A 20,879-nucleotide genomic window follows, 5' to 3' on the forward strand; every position below is an offset into this window, starting at 1 on the left:
GCAATCCCAGCTTTGTTATGGTTGTTCTGATGTGTTTTTTCCCTCTGAAAAGGAGCGAGGGAAACGTGGCTAATAAAACCAGCCATTAAATTCCATTCTGTTTTTGATGGAAATATTTCCTCCTATAAAACGTAACGACCATGACTGATTGCAGAGGTTGTTTACCATAACCAGACTGGCCCCGAGAGGCAGCTTAGAGCAGGTCCATGGAATCCAGATAGCTGATCAAAAGGCCTGTGTGGAACATCATGGGAAAGGACCGTGAGAGTACGTTCAGATGTGGTCTGCTGTTTTGACTTTCAGCCCATGTTTATGACTGATTTAAGGTTCGAAGGTGAAACCCTTGAGGGTGAGGTTTTTAGTAACCGGTGCCTGCGCGCACAGGAGGCAGGAGAGGTCTCACCTCACCGAAAAGTGTCCTGGGACCGAATAGTGTTACAGTGAGGTATTGGAATGTTTTTATCCGAATACGGACAACTAGACAATTGAAACAATTGTCTTAGTGCCTTATTCACATGAAATTCATGAGTGCATGTTTTATGTATGAACAGATTGATTTAAGAAATACTTATTGGCAGGCAATGTTGTAGGTACTGGAAATTCATCATTTAAAACAGATGAAGTTCCTGCTCTCCAAAGAGGCCGTGTCTTGGGTCTCACACTCTGGAGAAGTGAGAGCGGTGTACTTCTTCCTGCCTGAGAGGAGAGATGGCTGTCTGAGGTCGGACACCAGTGTGTGGGGAGCTTCGCCTGGGAGACTACGGCTGATGGCCGCCGGCACCCTGTGGCTGGGGTCCTAAGCCCGCCCTCTCAGACGGGCCCATGGTTTCCCAGCTTGCTCATGTGTTCATTCCGTCTTGAAGTCCTTTCAGATGTCCCAGCTGGCCCTGTGTCCTGCAGCCCTCCCCGTCTTCCCTGTGCACCCTGCAAGCTCAGTGCATTGCTGGGAATGACTGAGTGTGTCTGCTCGTGTGTGCGCGCGTCTGTGCTCGGCCCGGCTCCACGCTGCTGCAGGAGGCCCCGGCAGAGGCGGGCTGCAGTGCTCTCGCGCTTCCTGTGGGCTAGGATTTGGCGTCGTATTTGTTGACTACAACTACTGTCCTAAAGTTACTTTAAATCTGAGCAATTTCTTTTAAAAAGTGTTATACATTGAATTCTTTTTAAAAGATGCTTTACATTTCTTGAAGGTTAGTTTTCTAGGATTAGAGTCAAACCACTTGGTGTATATAATCTTCTGTTTGTAAAAACTGTACAGATTGTGCTGACATGAAACTTCTCGATGGGACCCCTGTGCTCGCTAAGAGTTGTTTTTCGTGTTCACAAGCCCATCGCCGGTAGCTGTAGGGCGGGCCACCCTTTCCAATCAGGAACAGTAACATGGCTATATCCAATGTCTTTTATTGCAGGGGGCATTCGGGGCCTTTTCTCTGTTATAACTCTTCCTCCCACCTTCCTTCTCACACGGTTTATGCTGGAACGAATTGTTTCTGTTAGGATTTCTGTGTTCTCTGAATAACTGATCACTGTCAGAATTCACAGACAGGCAGGCGGTGTAAGTTCCGTTGTGTCAGGCCAGTGTTCTCTCCTGAGCACCCATTTCAGAGGATTTCAACAGCACAGCCCCCACGGGGCCAGTTTCCTCTGGGGGCAGCCTCCCTCCGTGGGGCATCTGCGTCAGAGCCCGAAAGTAAAAAGCAACCAGCAGTTTATGGGTCACAAACTGAAGTGCCACTCACGCCTGTTCATTAATTGGGTGTAAATTCTGCTCAGTCCTTTGTTCCTCAGCCTTTCCCTGGGACTAACTCATGGATCCTGGCGTTGCCATTTAGGTTCATTCTGAAGAATTTTCTGTACAGAATTTTAATTTTTAATGAATTAAGTGAAGTGGACCATATAAGAACAGATATAAATATCAAGTAATTAATTGAAACCCCTGAAAAAAAGGTAATTTTCATTTTAGACTTGTTTTTTCTGAGTGGCAAACTTAAAAAAATCTGGTATACCCAGAGTACTCTTGTAGATTCCAGCATTGTTTTGAATGAATGAGGTGATAAGTGAATGGATGACTTTTATTGTAAGTGCCTGAGTTATTATATTTCCATAGTTCTGCTGTAAGAATATTCATGAATATCTTCGTATCCCAACCTAAGTGAGATTTCCCCTTTACAAGCCTGGATCCTTCCTGCTTCCAGTCCCTCCCCTGTAGTTGCTGACTGCATGTCGCAGCTGTGTTCAGTCCTTCTGGTAGAACAGGGTTGGGAAGTTATGTTTGAGGAAACTGTTGTAAAGCGCTGACCCGCAGGTGACTGGGCAGGTTCGTTTGCTGACCTTTTCGTCGCCGCCAGGTGTTGGGTCCCGCTCCCCGGTGGTGTTCCTTCTTAGACAACTTGACGGAGGAATTGGAGGAGAATCCGGAAAGCACGGTGTACGATGACTACAAGTTCGTCACCAAGAAAGACCTGGAGAATTTAGGTAAGAAAAGAAATTAGGATAAACTGGCTATAGCTGACTTCGGAACAAGCAGATGTACAACTGCAGTTGAATGTTAAAACCCTGCAATAAACAGATTAATAGAGTCTCAAACTTCATTTTTATCCCATATCTCGTAGCACAGTTAATCTAGGCAGAATCTCTTCTACCAAGTGCCATCAGAATAGCGCTTCATGTTTTGTCCTTCTGTAAGGAAATCTTCATCTCTTCAGCTTCCACGGAAAACGGGAGCAGCCGTGCTTCCCGCGCAGTGTGAGTGAGCTGCTGCGGAGGCGATCCACCCAGACACGCCGCGGGGCTCTCCCCAGCCTCTCCCCAGGGGCGTGTTAGCTCACCTGCTGATCAGATAGGAGCCTCACGAAGATAACTCCAGAGGGAGAAACCGTCCCACGCTGAAACCTGAGAAACCCCGGGGCAAGAGGATAAAGGGAGAAAGGAGACATTTCCCCCCAAACTTCCGGGGAGTCAAAATTAAAAGGAAAAAACTGATAGTTGGGGTTTAGGTACATTGAAAAATTTTTATATGTAAAAAAATATATTTTTTATATTGAAAGTTCAACTGTAGATTGCACAGTCATTGCATCAAGTAGGAAAACGGATTTATCTCTTGTTTTTTATTCCTTTGTTTCGTTGGGTTTTTTTCTAATGCCTCATGCAAATTTACAAGAAAATAATTAACTAATAGCTCTTTAAATTGTAATGTTTAAAAAGAAAAGAGTTGCATTCAGCCTTTTTAAAAGAGACTTGGGAGTGAAATGGGGTGAAGAAGGAGCTTCCTGCAGACGTGTCTCCGTATAATTCTCACCGTGGGCTGATGTCATACCCACCCACATGCTTAGCTCGGACAATAGGAGTCTCCTAACTATCATGTTTAGTACTTTTGGCTGCTTTTTCAGTTTCTTTACTGAGTTTATTTTGGGTGAGGAGGGTAGTTAAAAAGGTTGAGATATATTTTGTTAAAATGTCATTGTACTGTCCATTTTTAAAACTGTACAAATAGATATTCAGCAAAATAAGTTCTACTAGAAATAATTTCATGTACATTATTAATATAGTTTAATATTAAATAAGCCATTGGTTATCATTTTTCAACAGATTTTACCATCATATATAAAACCTTTTCAATAATTTATATTAAAAGTACAAGTAAGGCTTTCTAACTAACTTGCCTTTTTTCTTAAGATTAGTCACATTAAATACTTACAAGTGCTGGGTTTTCCCAGCTATGGCCTTTACCAGATCCTATAACATGGTATTTTCCAAAGTGTGCTCCGTGGAATACTATGTCTGCAGGAAGTGCTGGGCGGGGAGCACCGTGGCCACGGTCACATGGTTGGAGACAGACTGACATGGCCCACATCCCACCTCTCCTGTGACTTGGGCCAGTGTACTTAACCTCATATGCCTTGGTTTCATCATCCATAAAGGGGCAATAATAATGGTACCTCCCTTCGGGTACTTGGTGACTGAGGCAGACAGTGCCTGAGAAGTACTCAGCAGTGTCTAAACATACAAAGTGAATGTGAATTACTATTGTAAGAGCTTCCCTAAGGACCTGCCCTTTTCTGTTAACTTTCCCCAGGGCTCACGCATCTCATTGGATCACCTTTTCTCCGGGCATATATGCATGGATTTTTCATGGACATAAGACTCTATCACAAGGTACATACAGAAGTGAAGTTATTTTAGGTGACTAATGAGCAATCTATAGACATTTCTTCTCTACTGATTTATATTTTCATAAAACATACTTATGATTTATCAGAAATCTGTCTGTTCTCTGACATAATAGTTATGGTGAATATGAAACATGTTGCTAAATACAATTCTTTAATTTTTTTTACTTTGAAAAGGTGAAATTGATGGTAAATCCATTCGCTTATGAAGAATATAGGAAAGATAAGATCCGACAGAAGATAGAAGAAACACGGGCACAGAGGGTCCAATTAAAGGTAAGTATTGTGCTCACCATTGAATTTGCCAGAGAAAAATACTTAATATTTATGTTATTGTTCCAAAGAAGCTCCTCATCCATTTCTGAGTTTTTCCATCTTTTGCTAATTTTTTTTGGTATTATATTTTATTTATCATGAGGGTTTTATCATTATGGACTCTGTGGCAGTGGTATCGTGGGAAATAATGCCAGGGGGACTGGTGGTGTTGCCCTAAGAAAATCGACGGAGTTTTCCAGTGGCTGCTCGGATTCTGGAGGGCGGGGCCTTGCTCATCTCCACTTCTTCCGACAGTAGGCTGCGCTCAGGCTAGCTGTGTGGATCACAGGAAGTAGGCATTAGACCCCGTCAGGGTCCCGACAGCAGTCAGACCACTCTAGTAATGTTAGCAGAGAGAACTTGATGGAACGAAGTTAACCAGGTAGTGGAGAACTGAAAAGACAGAAACACTGGGATTGAGAAGAGAGGCCGTGGCTTCAGGAAGAGTTCCCATGGAGCTAACGCTCAGGGCTGGGCAGCAGACCTCTCAGGACGGCGGCCACTGGGGCTCAGGGCCTCAGGGAGGACAAGGATGCTCCTGGGATCCCCTGCCCCCAACCCCCTGGTGCTGCCATGAAAAATGTCTTCGTGCGATGCCAGCCCAGCAACAAGCAGACGGGGACGAGCAAGCCGCCCCTCCTGCCCCCAGGCCCTGGCTGCCCCTCTCGGTGAACGCATCCCCCACATGTACAGTCATTTCTGTTAAAAGCACACACGCACCTTCAGGGCAGAAGACGCTTCTTCCCTTTCCCAGCTGCTTGTTCAGCGTGTGTCCGAGAGTAAGAGTGAGGCGCATGGCAAGGAGCGGCTGGGGGGCGAGTGCTTTTGTTCGTTGTTGCCTGAGCCTTCAAAGCTGAAATGTAGGTGTTTGAACACAGCTTGTCTTTTCCTCTACTAGAAATTGCCAAAAGTTAACAAAGAGCTGGCACTTAAATTAATCGAGGAGGAGGAGGAGAAGCAAAAATCTACGTGGAAAAAGAAAGTCAAGGTAAGCTTTCATAAGGCAGAGACAATATTGATAAATTGCTCCTACACTTTCTTGATAGTAACAACGTTTTTTTATTTTTATTTTTTACTTTAAAAGTACACTTAATGCCGAAACCGGTTTGGCTCGGTGGATAGAGCGTCGGCCTGCGGACTGAAGGGTCCCGGGTTCGATTCCAGTCAAGGGCATGTACCTGGGTTGCGGGCACATCCCCGGTGGGGGATGTGCAGGAGGCGGCTGGTCGATGTTTCTCTCTCATCGATGTTTCTGACTCTCTGTCTCTCTCTCTTCCTCTCTGTAAAAAATCAATAAAATATATTTAAAAAAATAAATAAATAAAAATAAAAATACACTTAGTTTTTTCCCCCACCTTATAAGATAGTATATACTTGGTTGGGACATTTGTAAAATAGAAAAGAATATAAGGGAGTCACCCATAAAACTTCCCCTGGAGGGAAGCAGCATTAATATTTTAGTGAATTTCTTTCCTGTCTTACTTCTCTTAAAATTATAAACCATACTAGCAAGATACTCTTTACATATAAAATATTTATCCTGTTTTCATAAAATAACACAAATAGCTTCCCATTTTATTAAAATTACTTTGTAAATATTTTTGAGAGCTTTATATTCTACTAGAGGCCTGTTGCACGAAAAGATTCGTGCAATAGGCCTTCCCTTCCCCTGGCTGCCGGCACCGGTTTTCCTCCAGCACCTGGGACCCAGGCCTTCGCTCTGGCCGGAGCCGCCTTCAATCTTCACTCCGCCGCTTCACATCGTATGCAAATTAACCACCATCTTTGTTGGCAGTTAATTTGCATATCTTGCTGATTAGCCAATGGGAGGTGTAGCAACGGTACGGTCAATTACCCTGTTTGTCTATTATTAGATAGGATGTTGTGGATGAATTCTAATTTTTTAAAAATATATATTTTTTTATTGATTTCAGAGAGGAAGGGAGAAGGGAGAGAGAGAGAAACATCAGTGATGAGAGAGATCATTGATTGGCTGCCTCCTGTACACCCCACACTGGGGATCAAGTCTGCAACCTGGGTCTATGCCTTGACCAGCAATCAAACCATGACCTCCTGGTTCATAGGTTGACGCTCAACCACTGAGCCATGCCAGCTGGGCTATAATTAGTCTTTTTATTGTTAATTGTTTTTTTGCACTAGCTAGATTTATTTATAATTGCAGAAGTAACCAATTTTTACTTAGAATTCGCATATAGGCGTGTGCATGCTTAACATTTAACTGTGTGAAAATAGACAAAGATCAGTCAGAAAATTGGGTGCTTTCTTTAGCCAGTATTGTCAAGATGGGGGAGCAGGGGCTTTTCTGATTTTGCAGCTGCATGAAGACTTCCTCCCCAGCGCTCTTTTCTCATCTGCTTAGCCAGGCGGGCAGGCACCCAAGCATGGTTAGTGCTAAGAGCTGAGAAGGTCGCTTCCTTCTCAGGAGTCTGCAGGACCTGAATCTGGGTGAATGGCCTGATCCATGCAACTTTGGGCAACTGCGTTGAGCGCTCAGGTTTTTGTTGGCGTGTTTATTCTTTCTCTGTTCTCTATGTAGTTTTTAACAAGTAAGTGATCGGAAAAATGCAGAGTGATCGGTGGGAAAAATCATGACGGCCTGTGCTTTTAAATTTTTTTTGTCAAAATACGAATCGGATCATCCTGTAAGCAGCACCGGGCTGTGTACTGTTTCCCCTGCGAGTGTGAGGAAGAACTTAGGAATTCTTACCTTCACAAACAGCTGTTTCTCTCCAGCCGCTGGACGCTGGAGCTGTCTCTGGAGCTGCCGCCTGGCTGAATTCTGCGAGGAAGCGCTGTTTGTAAAATGTGCCCCAGCTTTTTGGTGCCTGTGGACCCAGATCAGGCCCTGTTATCAGAGTTCAGTTTCTGTTCAGAAGTGTTTAGATTCTTCCAAAACCCGAGGCTGCTATTAAACACAGTTCGTATGATTTGTTGTTTAATAATGTTATCTAATTAAAATGAAGACTTTAAAAACCATCCCGGAACTAAAGACAGAATCCTTCATTATAATTGTAAAAAATACTTGAAAGAATTGTTAAATCCATCAGCAGTTCATTAGTCTTGCCTTTGAACTTGGCTCTTCAAACTCTCAAGAGCTGTAGTAGCTCTGATAACTCCGGTTTGAGAGTCATGAGGTGCAGCTAGGTTCCACTTTGGCTCCAGCCGAACTTGCATGGAGTCAGACAGTGAAATATGTTCCCAAATATTGCTCCCACTAACAACATAAAGTCTAGCGAGATGTTTACCATCAGTTGATGTTGGACCTGCAGTGGAAAGTGACCCACCACACAGCATCATCTGGACCCTGGCCAAGCTCAGAGGTGCTGGTGTTAGTTCCATTAAAAACGCGTTCCTCTGTCCTTGCAGCAGCGTGTGCTGAGCTCCCGGCACCCAGGACCCGTTTGTTCTGTGAGGGTTTGAGGGTTAGGGTATCATTTTTTGCCTGTTGGCCTTTTCTGCCAGCTTTTTGCTGTTGCCAGTAGGTCTCTAGGGACGCACTTCTCTCGGGTTCTGCAGCAGCTCAGTCAGTACTGCCAGGCACGACTTCTCTGGGCCAGTGTCTCCTGTGGCCTGGAGACCATGCGAGAGGCGTCCTCACAGCCTTGGCGGTTATTCTGTACCGTTAAGAGTTTATATTGAACAGTTCATCTCTCTAGGGGAAAGGTATAATCGTGCATAGGCACTGGGTTGCATCAGATCAGTTCCAACATCCTAAGTATTATTTAAAAATCTTTTTTAGTACCAATTAAAAATTGTTGTTTTTATAGTAGTACACACATAGTTTAAAAACCCAATATTTCTCCAAGGTTTGTTAAGGATGTTGACTACTCCTCTTCTCTCCCCTCCCCCATTTCCACCTCTCCTGAGATAAACCCTTTTTAGCTGATTATTTTGGTGTAAAACTCTGTGTCTCTTAGCAGTGCTGCTTTTTGACTGTTAAATGCCAGGCGCTGTCTTCTCTTACCTGCCTCCCGCTAACACCCTCTGCAGCTTTGGGTCAGTTGGTGTTGGGCATTTTTGTGGTTGTGACCATGCAGATGTTCTTCGCATCCAGTGGGCGTGCACTTCCTGACCACACTTCCTGCACAGCCCTTGTCTCCCTGGACTTGATAATGGACTTCTTGTTTGTTTTCTCTGTTGTCATCACTACTTAGCCCTCAATTCTTGGCCCATTGTCTCAGTTGCGTCTCAAGATATTTATGTGAAGATGAGTAGTTAGATTAATTGTATTTTCCTGACCAGCCTCTCCTACGTCTTTCTGCCCTGCTCCACCTGGCCTGGGCATCCGGGAATCCTGCTCCACCGCCGTCGTCCTGGGGATCCGCTCCCCACTCCCCGCGGCGGGTGCAGAACTGTGGGGGCCAGGGACCCTGAGGGGGGTGGCTTCCAGCCAGACGTGCGTCAGGCAGTCGGGGGGGTGAAGAGATGTCACACCTGCAGGTGCCGGACAACAACACGTGACCCTCGCTGCTGCTTTTCCTCAGGAAGTTCCTTAGGATTTTCTCTCCAAAACAAGAGGGAGGCGGGAAAGGGCGCAGGGAAGCCCGGGCTGCTCCGCGCCACGCGCAGGGCTGGCTGCTGGGTGGCCCTTTCAGTCCTGAAACTTGGGTGCTCCCGCTGGGAAGTTTTCTTGGGGAAAAACCGAAGTGGTTTCTCCCTGCAGTGGTCCGTGGTCGTGTTTTTCACACTCAGGAGTGAAGGGTAAAGAGCGGAACGAAGCGTCCAGGTGGTGGCGGGCCCGTCGGCTCTGGGTGGTGGCCTGGCCAAGCTGTTCCATGGGGGAAGCTCCAAGACACTGTTTAGCCCAGGGGTGGGCAAACTTTTTGACTCAGGGCCGCAGTGGGCTCTTAAACTGGACCGGAGGGCCGGAACAAAAGCATGGATGGAGTGTTTGTGTGAACTAATATCAATTCAAAGTAAACATCATTACATAAAAGGGTACGGTCTTTTTTTTTTTTTTAGTTTTATTCATTTCAAACGGGCCGGATCCGGCCTGCAGTCCGTAGTTTGCCCACGGCTGGTTTATACCCTTTATTGTGACCTTTCTCTTGGTCAGATTCTCCTGCTGGAGAATGACAGCCCAGCCACCAGCATTCCGAGAAGTGAGCGCTAGAGTCTAGGGCTGCAGGGCGGGTGGCATCCCCTCCCTGCCAACCGCGTCCCCTGCCTGCAGGCTGCCCCCCAGCCCCTCCCTCCCTCCGGAGAAGTCTCTGCTGGAGAGCCCAGGGCCTAGGCCTTCCTCTCTTGCTTCCAGAATCTCCTTTGCTGCCTCTGCATCCTGAAGGGCTGGTTCAGTGGGGAGGGTTTAGCGAGAGGATGCTTGTGCTGAAACCACCATCTTTTCTCAGAAGTCTGCATTAATTTCCCGCTGTCATAGCATTGGAATAATTAATTGGTTTTAAATGTCAAACATTCCTCAGATGTGTTACTGTGTTGGGAAAAATATTAATGAGCACCCTACTCAAATCTGCAGACCTACTTCTTTGAGGTAGGGCTTAGATATAAACAATACCTACAGATGTTTTCCAAGGTGAACAGCAAGTGTTTGGTGTACATACATGAGTATTTATAGGCGACCACCAGCCAGACACTTGTAAACTGCTGTAGAACATCGCCCACTACATCTTATCCTGTGAACACAAACAGTTGGACGCGGCAGAGTCTCTGGGGAAGTATTTTCCCAGCTGGGTCGGAAGAGTTTTCATTTTATAATTGTTCCTCCAACTCCTGCTTGTTACAGGCAAAGCAATTTATTTGTTTTAGAGTAAGAAAAAAATCTTAATCGTCTAGCACCATGTTCTTTTAAACATGTTTCTGTTTCTAGAAGGGATGGGAATACCCTGTTTCCCAGGAGCTCAGTTGGAGCAGTGACTCGCACACAGCACCCCCCCCCCCCCGCCCCGGTTTTGGGATTAAGTTGAAAGACTCACAATTTTATTTTTCCTCCTTTTTTTTTCTTTCTTTTTTTTCACTATTTTTGATTCAGGATAGTAGCTATACCAGCCGTGGGCAAACTACGGCCTGCGGGCCGGATCCGGCCCGTTTGAAATGAATAAAACTATTGAAAAAAAAGACCGTACCCTTTTATGTAATGATGTTTACTTTGAATTGATATTAGTTCACACAAACACTCCATCCATGCTTTTGTTCCGGCCCTCCGGGCCAGTTTAAGAACCCGTTGTGGCCCTCGAGTCAAAAAGTTTGCCCACCCCTGAGCTATACTTAAGCCAGGTTTCAAAAACATAGATTTTCTTGAAAATGTTACTGAAGAAAATTCTTTCTAGTGTATTAAGCATAAACTTAGTCAGAAAGGCTTGTTCTTAGCTCTTATGTGTGATGGCCAAGTAATGCATGTCAGCTATGAATCAGTTCTGAAAACTAATTCTAAAAAAATTGCATAAAATTTGGTAAGTTATGCCTTATGCAGCTTATTTATAGTTGAGTGAAACGTTTTACAGCCATCTTTCTGGTCAGGTTTTATTCAGGTTTTAACTTGAAATGTTTATGTTCTTTTTACAGAGCCTTCCTAATATTCTCACCGACGATCGGTTTAAAGTTATGTTTGAGAACCCTGACTTCCAAGTAGACGAAGAGAGTGAAGAATTTAGGCTTTTGAATCCACTTGTTTCAAAAATTAGTGAAAAAAGGAAGAAGAAACTAAGACTCTTAGAGCAGCAGGAACATCCTGAGAAGGTACCGTGCAGTTCATCACGCTGCCCCTGCCCCTGCCCCTGTAGGTCACGGTCTCTGACCCCAAGGGGCCGAGTGGGGTGGAGGTGTGACGTGTGTGACCTGCGGCTTAGGAGTGCATTTTCCGATGCGCGCGCTGTCACGTACTCGATGGGCTAATGCTATTTAACAGAAATAATGGGCCGGTGTTTGCTTGGGGAGAGGAGCTGCTGCTGACTATTTTTATTTTCAGGAAGAGGAGGAAGAGCCGGAAGGAAGACCCAGCGATGCGGAAAGCTCTGAGAGCTCCGATGATGAAAAGGGCTGGGTCGAAGAGGTCAGGAAGCAGCGCCGGCTGCTGCAGCAGGAGGAGCGGGCCAAGCGGCAGGAGCAGCTCAGGGAGGACCAGCAGACGGTCCTCAGGCCCCAGTTCTATGAGATCAAAGCAGGCGAAGAGTTCAGGAGCTTCAGCGACTCTGCCGCCAAGCAGAAGCTGGTGAAGTGAGTGCACGCCTTTCGCTGCAGGCCTTGCTTCTCCTCAGGGCACGTGGCCTCAGCATGGCATCCCGGGCTTTGGGGTTACGGGAGGCGGGCATCACCGGCCTCGGGGAGCACTGGTCTCATGATGATCCTGTTTCACAACTTCCTGAGGGGCAGTGCGCATGCGGTGAGAGGCAGGGGGAGCCTACCTGCTGGTAAATGTATGCCAGGACGTGTGTCTGCTGCAAAGCCACACTCCTGGGGCCCTTGTTTCTCCCCATCGGGGCCCCGAGATCACAGTCTTTGTCCAGTGGCCACTGAGCTCACATTCCTTGTCTCTTAACAACAAGGTATTGTAAAAAATTAGGGTTTCGGTTATGTTGACCCCTGTAGGTTGCATAAGTTGTGTCAAAGCCCCTGTCACATGGAATCCGACACCGCAGTCATCAGTGTGGTGAAACCTCAGAGATTCCCAGTAGCCTCTGTGCCCAGCACTGGAGAGCCGGGGAGGGTGTGTCAGCTAAAGTGAGGGATCAGGTCTGTCCCACCCTCCCCACGATGTGAATGCTTACGGAGCAAAGCAGCACACGCTTGCTGTAGAAAATAAAGACAAAAACAGAGGCATAAAAGGTCCCCATTTCCCGGAAACCTTCCGTGAGAAAGTGCAGGGAGAAACTGGGCACCTGAGACCCGCTCGCCGTGCGCCAGTCCCGCTGGAAATGATGGAGCCTGAACCGGGGTGGAGAGGAACAGACACACCGAGGGGCAGACTCTTCACCGTTTGAGAGCAAGGAAGATCGCGCACACCCGCATCCTCTTCGGTTCACCGGTTTCATGTCAAAGGAGGAAGGACAGATGTTGAAGTGTCTGGCAGTATAAATAACAGTGAAAAACAGGCTTACGGCAAAAAGTATTAAGTCTTGGTGGGGCTTAGCACAAGTGACTCCATTTGGGGCCTGTTTGTTTGCTTATTTATTTTTAATTTGTTTTTGTTGATTTTAGAGAGAGGAAGGGAGAGGGAGAGATAGAAACATCAATGATCAGAGAGAATCATTGATCAGCTGCTTCCTGCACACCCCACACTGGGGAGCGAGCCCACAACCCAGGCATGTGTCCTGACCAGGAATTGAACTTTGACCTTCTGGTTCATAGATCGACATTCAACCACTGAGCCATGCTGGCCAGGCTTGTTTGTTTATTTTTGAAGAATTTCTTTAGAGTATATTACCTAGTGATGGAATTTCCTGGGTCAACAAAAGGGTGTGTGATGATAAGACCAGATCACCCTCCCAAAAGTCTTAGACACTTTGCACTAGAGTGTTTCCCCCACTTGCAACAACGTGGATTCTAGGAATCTTTCACAGACTTACCACACTGAACTGAGGAGTCAGAGTCCATGAGATAAGGGCTCTGACGCAATATATACAAGCTGAAAGCATCGAAATAGAGTTTTCAGTGACTTCCACTGTACATGTAAGTATCTGTCATAGTTATACTGTATTTAAAACAAGTACTTAAATTTTAAAACACTTAAAATTCACCGTTTATCTGTGGATCCCATTTCACCATTCTCTGTGATGTAGACTATGGAGGGTGATGCCTTTATTTTGAGTTAATTTCGCCTTTCTAAATGCCAGACGATAGCACTGCCTTTATGAATGTCTTCCACTCCTCTAGTCCATTTTCATGCAAAGTGATTTAAAATCTCTCAGTTGAGCATTACTGTTAATCACAGTTTTAATTAAAGGAATATCAGTGCGTGTATGCTGTAAAGCCTCCAACAAGTAAGTTGTCCCGCTGTCCTGGGCCTCTGATCAATATCTCATTCGATTTTCCTTTGTAATTCGTGCCCACTTTTCTCCTTTAGTACAGCCCTACTGATAATTTAGTTTCCTCCTGTGCCTGCCCCATCCTGCCCTGAGTAATTCTTCTCACTTTCAACTTTCTGAAGCCTATCTCTGTCTTCTTGGCAACCCCCACAAATTTAGGGGGGTGATTGTCGATCTTGTGACAGTGTGATTTCCCCCCTGAAATGCTACCAGCTCCAGGGGAGCCCGCAGCCGGCAGACTGAAGGCTGGGTGGGAGAGCAGCAGCGCCAGGCGGGCGGGAGGCGGCGGGCGGGAGGCGCGCCGTTCCGTTCCAGGAGCCGGTTTCCGGGCCTGTCTGCTTCCGTCGTCTCTGACGGAGCTCACACTGAGGCAGCAGCCCTGTCTGTACGCTGACTCGCAGAGGCTTTCATGTAGCAGGCCCCTCGCTCGGTCCTGTGTCTGATCTCCTGCCACGGCTCCCAGCGCCTGTCTCTCCACGCAGCCAGACAGGACAAGTCCCTGCAGGCGCGCACCGCAAGTACGTGGGGAGACGACCAGAGCGCACGGGCCTGCCGTGGGGGAACTAGGTCATTCTGGACAGAGTAGTCATTTCCACCGTTTACTTGAAAAGTCTTTTTCTTCCCAAATTAGTGTTTTCTGTGAGCCACCTTGTCTCAGTGGCTCCATAGTTACTCACCATCCCTGTTAACGTGAAACTGGAGGGTTTATGGCTCTGAAAGGGACAGAGAGGAAATGACAGGTCGAGGAACCTGCTGAGGCTGACAGTTCACACGCGAGGCGAGCTGCTTGCACTTCTCTTTTGAGCCACAATGAGCATCTTTGTAAAGAATTACTGTTTTTTCAAAAAAGCTGAAGTCAGTCGTAATTTCATGCCGTTTGTCATGTGGGAGCTTGTCATCTAGAATCCTGAACAAAGCTTGGTAAATCAGGTGTGGTCTGCCACACGCCTGGGACCCAGACGCCCGCACCCTGGAGTCTGGGTCTTACACTGGAATCCTGTGTCGCCTGGGGCGGGCCGCTTAACATCTTCCCTCCCCGGGCCGTCTGTAAGGGCTGAGCGCGGAGGGCGCCGGCGCAGAGCTGCGAGGATGCACTTGGAGCTCCGGTTACCGACAGAGAGCATGAGCTTGGTCTGGGGACTCCAGTTTCTGAAACCGTGAAACCCCAGAAGACTCTCCAGCTAGAACAAGAAGTGAGAAATCAGGATAAACTCATCTCTACACTGGAATTACAGATTGAAGATCTCCAACAGATAAATCACGGCTTGGAAGAATACGTTAGGAAACTCCTGGAGAGTGAGGCGGTGGTAAGCAGTCAGACACTTTAACGAGCCACAGTGAGCATCTTTGTAAAGAACTGATTAAAATTGACCAACTAGCAGAGCAACTAGAAAAAGAGAAAAGTTCTGTGGTGGATGCCCTCAACAAGGAACCTGAAGGAGCAAAGCATTTGGAGGACATTTGGAAGCAGCTTGAGGGATACGGGGTGGCTGCAGCTTCCCTGGAGACTGCGGCACCTGCTCCCGGCAAGCCCAGAGCGGCCCTTGGAAAACCTGAAGTGTAGCTGGCCTGAATATGTCCAAGGAGCACTGAAGCCACAGGGAGACTGGTTGAATTCACTTGCCAACAAAATAATATAATAGTATTGGAAGATACAATAAAACTTTGCTTTTCTCTCTGTGAAAACGGACAGTTCGTGGTTCAGGCTGTTGCTATTGTGGGGGCTGAGTGGCCCCGGCTAAACTCGGGGGCGGGGGCGGGGTGGGCAGGCAGGGCTCTCCTCGGCTGCTCTGCGGGGGACCCGGAGGGTCAGTGTGTGCAGTCCTCTAAATACTCACATCCTGGCCCAGGCAGAAGGGCCATTACACTCCACTACAGGCTTCAGAAACGGGACTCGGTAAGATAAGGAGTAGGTGTCTCTGACAGCCGTCACCGTGTGTCGGGTGAGCATGTGGGATGGCCTCCACTCTTCCCACTGACTGTCGAAGGAGTGCCATTTTCCGTCGTTGCCACATGTGTAAAGGGTTTACCCTCAGTGGTCATTCCTAATTAAAATTTGTTTCAAATGGTAAATTAAACAGTGCTAATTATTATGCACTCTCTTAAATCTCTCACAGCAAAACCCTAGAAGATCGGCTGAAACTTGAAGCAAAAAATGGGACGTTGAATGTATCCGACACCACAGTTGGCAGCAAGCAGCTGACATTCACGTTAAAGAGGGTGAGTCCTTTTCTAATGCTCCTTCCTGACGCACTGACACCTGGCGTGCAGCGTGCCCGCGCCTCTCCTGTGGGGCACGCCTGTGGGCATCCTCCCCGGGCCAGGGCCTCGAGGGCTGAGGGCACCTGCGCGCCTTTGGCAGAGCCGGGCGATTTCCCAGGGTCCAGGGACCCGAGGTTGGCACCGCTGGTTTCTGGCCACTGAGACCCAAGAGTAGCCAGGAGTCCTGGCACCCGAGGCCGTGGGGAAGGGTGGGTGAGGGAATGGTTTTATTTTTCCAACATTTTTTTCTTCTCATTCAGTAGATTTCCTTTAATAGATTTTGTTATCGAGTGGGAAAGAGTGTCAGGGATTCTACCTCTGGTTTTTAAAAAGTGAGATGTAGTTCAGATTCCTTCACATCCACCCTTTTAAAGTACGCAGTTCAGAGTTGACGCTGTGTAATCACCACCATCACCTGATTCTAGCACATCCTCATCACCCCAGAGGAAGCTCGTTTCCCCCCGTTTTCCCGGCCGTGGCAGCCCGGTCTATTCCTGCCTGTGGACTTGTCTGTTCGGATGTTTCCTATAAAGGGAGTCACACGGCGCTTCCTCTTGCGCCGGCTGCGCTCACTCCCCAGCCTTCGGGGGGGAGCCAGGCGGCAGCTGGATCGGAACTCCTTTCCTTTCAGGGCCGAGTAACACTTCATCGTGCGGAGAACACGGTGGCTTGTTCCCCCGTCTGTTGACGGACATTCAGGCTGTTCCCCTGCCCTGGCTGTTCGGAACAATGCTGCCGTGGGACCTGGGCAGACGGCTTTGTGTGGACCTGTTCTCATTTCCCTTGGCGGGTGGACCTAGGAGAGGAATTGGGACTCATCTCCCAACTTCCCGGGGCTGCCAGGCTGTTCTCCAGGGTGGCGGCCCGTTTCCACGCCCAGCAGCCTGTGCAGAGGGCCCAGGTCTCCTCACCCTCCCCTGCACGTGTGCTGTCGTCTCTCCCATAGCCGTCGTCCTGGCGGGTGGAAGTCGTGTCTGTTGTCGTTTTAATGGCTGTCAGCGTAGAGCATCTGTATGTACTTACTGGCCATTTGTGTATTTTCTTTGAAGAAATGTCTGTTCAAATCCTCCACCCACTTACCTCTGATTCTTCGTGGTTCTCTGGAGGCATCAGGCTTGCATATGATAAGGACGTTTTTTAGTTGGCATTCCTCAGCTCACATACATATAATCAAAAGCAAAAAAAAAAAAAAATGCAAACTTTTTCCTCATGACAAGAACTCCTAGGGTTTACTCCCAACAACTCCCATATACGTCCCGCGGTCCCATGTCCCCACGTCCTGCTCAGTCCTGCAGCAGTGAGCATAGGTTGATTGTACCTACTGACCCCCTTCCTCCAGCGCCCCTCCCTGCACCCCCAGGGGGGAGAGCGGTTCAGGTCAAGCTGCCCCTTTTAGAGCAAACACAGGTCAGAGGCAACTGGCGCCCTAGGTGTGTTTCCAACTCGAGAAACTCGTGTCCCTGGCAGTGTTTCTCGGTCACTGCAGTCCTGCCAGCTCAGAAAGCGCCTGTGACGCCCTGGGCAGGGCTGTGAACCGCTCAGCGCTCACGGCAGTGGGGACTCGGGGCGAGGAGCGCAGCCGCTTGGAGCGGAGGATGAGTGATGAGCGTTGGACGGCGCCTTCAGCGGCCAGCGGGGCGGGCTGTCTGCCAGAGGTTTTGCTGTTCCCTGGGAGCAGGTCGCTGGCTTTCGAGGGCAGTTTCGGTTTTGAAAACAGCCAGAAATCCTTTGGAGCCAGCGCTGGTGCAGGCGTGCTTCGTGGTGGGTGGGTTAAATGCGCTGTATGCACAGGAGTCTTTTTGTTCTGCTTTGAAGACGGTGTGAATGGCCGGTGGTTCCGGCTTGTAAACAGAAGAGCAGTCGGTGGGCTCCCAGCGGTGCTGTCTCCTGGAGGTGGCTCTTCCCCAAGGGACCGTCCCTTTCGGGCGTCTGGCTGCGCTGTGCGGGGCTGCAGAGCCAGGCTCATGCTTTGTAGTTCGGGGCTATCAGGGCGCCTGTCCCGCCAGGGTGGGGCGTTTCCTGTGTGACAGGGACAGTGGGCCTTGTCCTGCTGCTGCAGCCAGGGCCGCGTTTGTCAGGGCGGAGTCTGGTGCCAGACCATGTGGCCGGGGCAGCTGGGCTGGGACGTGAGTGGTGGCTGTGCTGTGGACATTCCGGTGGTGACCAAGGGGGTGTGGGCATTTTCTTTCTCTTCCCTCTCATTTAATTTTCTCCTTTAGTCTGAGCAGCAGAAGAAGCAGCAGGAGGCCGAGAAAATGCACCGACAGGAGAGGAAAGCGCTGCGTCGCCCAGCCGGCCATCTCAAGTCCAGGCGCAAGCGAGGGCGGCCCTTTCCCTGAGAGGGCGGACCGCACGGACTCAGGAGTCCGTCCTCCGCTGGTCATCGGGAGCACGCGGTGTCCACTGGCGCCTCCAGGGTCAAGACGAGCAACTTGTCCCAACGCTTCCTGGGTCAGAGCGGCATCCCCAGGGCGCAAATGGTGCCTCCCCCTGAAGATCGTCCTTTTCCCTGTTTTCATCAAGTGGACCAGGTGGTTGGTTTTTCACCTTGTGACACGTGAGCCATGACCTGGGGGTCCCGTGCTGACAATGAGGCCAAGCATGTCCCCAAGCTTCCTCTCACAGGCCGCCTCTCACAGTGGACCACCCGGAGCACGCGTGGCTCAGCTCCTGTGCAGCCTTGGTCATGTGTGTGTGTGTGTGTGTGTGTGTGTGTGTGTGTGTGTGCGCGCGCTCATGTATGTGTGTGCGTGTGCATGTGTACGTGTGTGTGAGTGAGCTCGTGTGTAGTGTGTGTGTGTGCATGTGTGTGTGTAAGTATGCTGGTAGGTGTGCTGCTGGTCTATATATCAGTTTGGGATTTTTTAAAAAATATTTTTATACCAAGAGACTATAAAGTAATGGTAATAACCTAAAACATGTTAGAAATGAAAGCTACTGGGTGTTCTTTTATACTCAGCTCAAGGTTACATTCAGACTTTTTTATGTTTCTCACCTGCATAGAGAGAAACTGGCTGGAGAAAACATTTATAAAAATAAAAATAAATACACGTATTTGAACAGCTTCTTTAAAAAGACCTTTCCTTGCGCTCATTTGAAAATTGACTTTGGTTTCCTTAGTTTCTCGGTCGTAGTGTGATTCTGTGCCACTGGAGCGGCACCTGGGGAGCAGATGATAGCCTCTGACTGGGAAGCTGCCGGCTGTCTGTTAGCATGACAGGCCAGGCCCCCATTCAGCCCCGCCGGTGTCTCTGCCTCCTTCTTGCCGCCTCCGTCTGGTCCCGCTCAGACCTCCCCTCTCTCTTTCCGGTCCGGTCTCTGCTCTTCTGTGCAGATGGCTCCCACGTCCACGTCTGTGGTCTGAGGCATAGATTTTTTTCCACAAAGTGTATGTCAGTGCCTGCGGATGTGTGTGTGTATTGTGTGTGCACATGCAGAGACGGTCACCAGAAAGACCCTTGTCCCAGCTTGTGTCGGGGTGCCCGCGGCCTCCGCCCACCCCGTGCCTGGTGCTGGCTGCTTTCCTCCTTCAGCTTCTTGTCCCCTCCCCGCCCCTCATGCACCTCCTCTCCCAAAGGACGGGCTTCAGCTCCCGGCTCCCTTCGCCTCCCCTGGCTGCCTTCAGTCCGAGGCTCAGGCTCGCAGTGAGAGGACTCTGGCCGGGGCTTCCCTGGGCTCGGCTCTTCCACTCCTGGGCCTGCTCCCAGGCCCCTTCCTTCCTGGGGCGCCCCCGGAGGTGTGGGAGCCCGTGGGCCCTGGTGCTGGGCCCACAGAGAGCGCATGCCCAGGGGGACTGCATCTGCTCTGGAGCCAGGCCCTCCCAGGTCTGGGTCTCGGCACCACCAGGTCCCGGGGGGCCGTCCATCGGGGCGCTGGCAGCAAGCAGCCTGGCCAGCGGGGAGGCCCTGGGCCGACCCGGTCTGTGTACTTCGCCAATTTATTTACCTTGAGTCTCACTTCCTCCCAGAAAGTGTGCCCAACACTGCGCTTTGGCGAGGGCTAAAGGAGGTTGCACTTGAGGGGAGCACCTGGCACAGACTGAGGCTCACGGGAACGTGACACAGCGTCTCCCACCAGCCCCCCACCTCTGCACATGCCCCTCACCACTCCCCTGTCCTTTAATGTGGAAGTTTGTCTAGAGCAGCGGTTCTCAACCTGTGGGTCACAACCTCTTTGGGGGTCGAACGACCCTTTCACAGGGGTCGCCTAAGACGATTGGAAAACACATATAATTACATACTGTTTTTGTGATTAATCACTATGCTTTAATGATGTTCAATTTGTAACCATGAAAATCCATCCTGCATATCAGATATTTACATGACGGTTCATAACAGTAGCAAAATTACAGTTATGAAGTAGCAACGAAAACAATTTTATGGTTGGGGATCACCACCACATGAGGAACTGTATTAAAGGGTCGCGGCACTAGGAAGGTTGAGAACCCCTGGTCTAGATCTTCTGTTCAGGGACTCCTGAAAGGGCAGGCGCAGGGCCTGCTGGGAATCTGACATTTAGGAGAAGCCGGAGCCACGGCGGCAGGATCCCCTCTGGCCCTGCGGGGAGGGTGGAAATGCCTCGGGCTTCTGTGAAGTCTGTTCTAACATGTACAAGCTCCGTAGCTTCTCATTTCCTGTGTTTGCTGTAGGTTGCTTACTCGCCCTAGGACACCCCGTGTCTCCTGGGCCCCCAGGCTGTGTCAGGAGGGGACCTGGGACAGTGGCATTGAGAAAAGGCTTGGAAGCAGGAAGGGAAGTCGGCTGGGATGCCTGGGAGAGGAACATTCTGGGCAGAGATGTTGGAGAAGCCCCCAGAGGGCTTGTAAAACCGTCTGACTCAGTGGTCGGAGGTGGGGCCTGAACTTTCTGTCATCACAGCCGCCACTGCTGACCTGGGCCCCGCTTCGAGGACCACTGAGCCAGAGTAGAGGCCTGGGGCGGGGTTTTGCCTGGACGTTCAAGGAACAGCCTGCTGGCCACGTGGCTGACAGGCAGGGTCAGACTCTTATGGTGGAGGCAGGAGCAGGTTGGTGCCAGCTGGTGCCCGCCACGGCCCCACCACTCCGGGAGCATCAGGGTGAGTGCGGGCTCTGCAGGCTGAGTCCACGGGGAGTGACAGGTCCCACCCTCTGGACCTT

General features: G+C 49.3%; 1 protein-coding gene across 1 annotated transcript in view; it reads left to right on the forward strand.

The window, feature by feature from the left end:
• The window catches only part of NOL10 (nucleolar protein 10), a 58,427-nt gene extending 39,588 nt beyond the window's left edge, over positions 1–18,839 (forward strand). The window contains exons 14-21 of the mRNA XM_081101427.1: positions 2,346–2,472; positions 4,073–4,152; positions 4,344–4,442; positions 5,380–5,469; positions 11,022–11,195; positions 11,425–11,672; positions 15,598–15,700; positions 17,962–18,839. Of these exons, the coding sequence (XP_080957553.1) occupies positions 2,346–2,472; positions 4,073–4,152; positions 4,344–4,442; positions 5,380–5,469; positions 11,022–11,195; positions 11,425–11,672; positions 15,598–15,700; positions 17,962–18,081 (1,041 nt within the window). The 3' untranslated portion in view covers positions 18,082–18,839. The remainder of the gene's footprint in view (positions 1–2,345; positions 2,473–4,072; positions 4,153–4,343; positions 4,443–5,379; positions 5,470–11,021; positions 11,196–11,424; positions 11,673–15,597; positions 15,701–17,961) is intronic.
• The last annotated feature ends 2,040 nt before the right edge of the window (positions 18,840–20,879 follow it).

Source organism: Myotis nattereri, assembly GCF_964212035.1.
Source record: "Myotis nattereri genome assembly, chromosome: 10".
Lineage (NCBI taxonomy): Eukaryota > Metazoa > Chordata > Mammalia > Chiroptera > Vespertilionidae > Myotis > Myotis nattereri.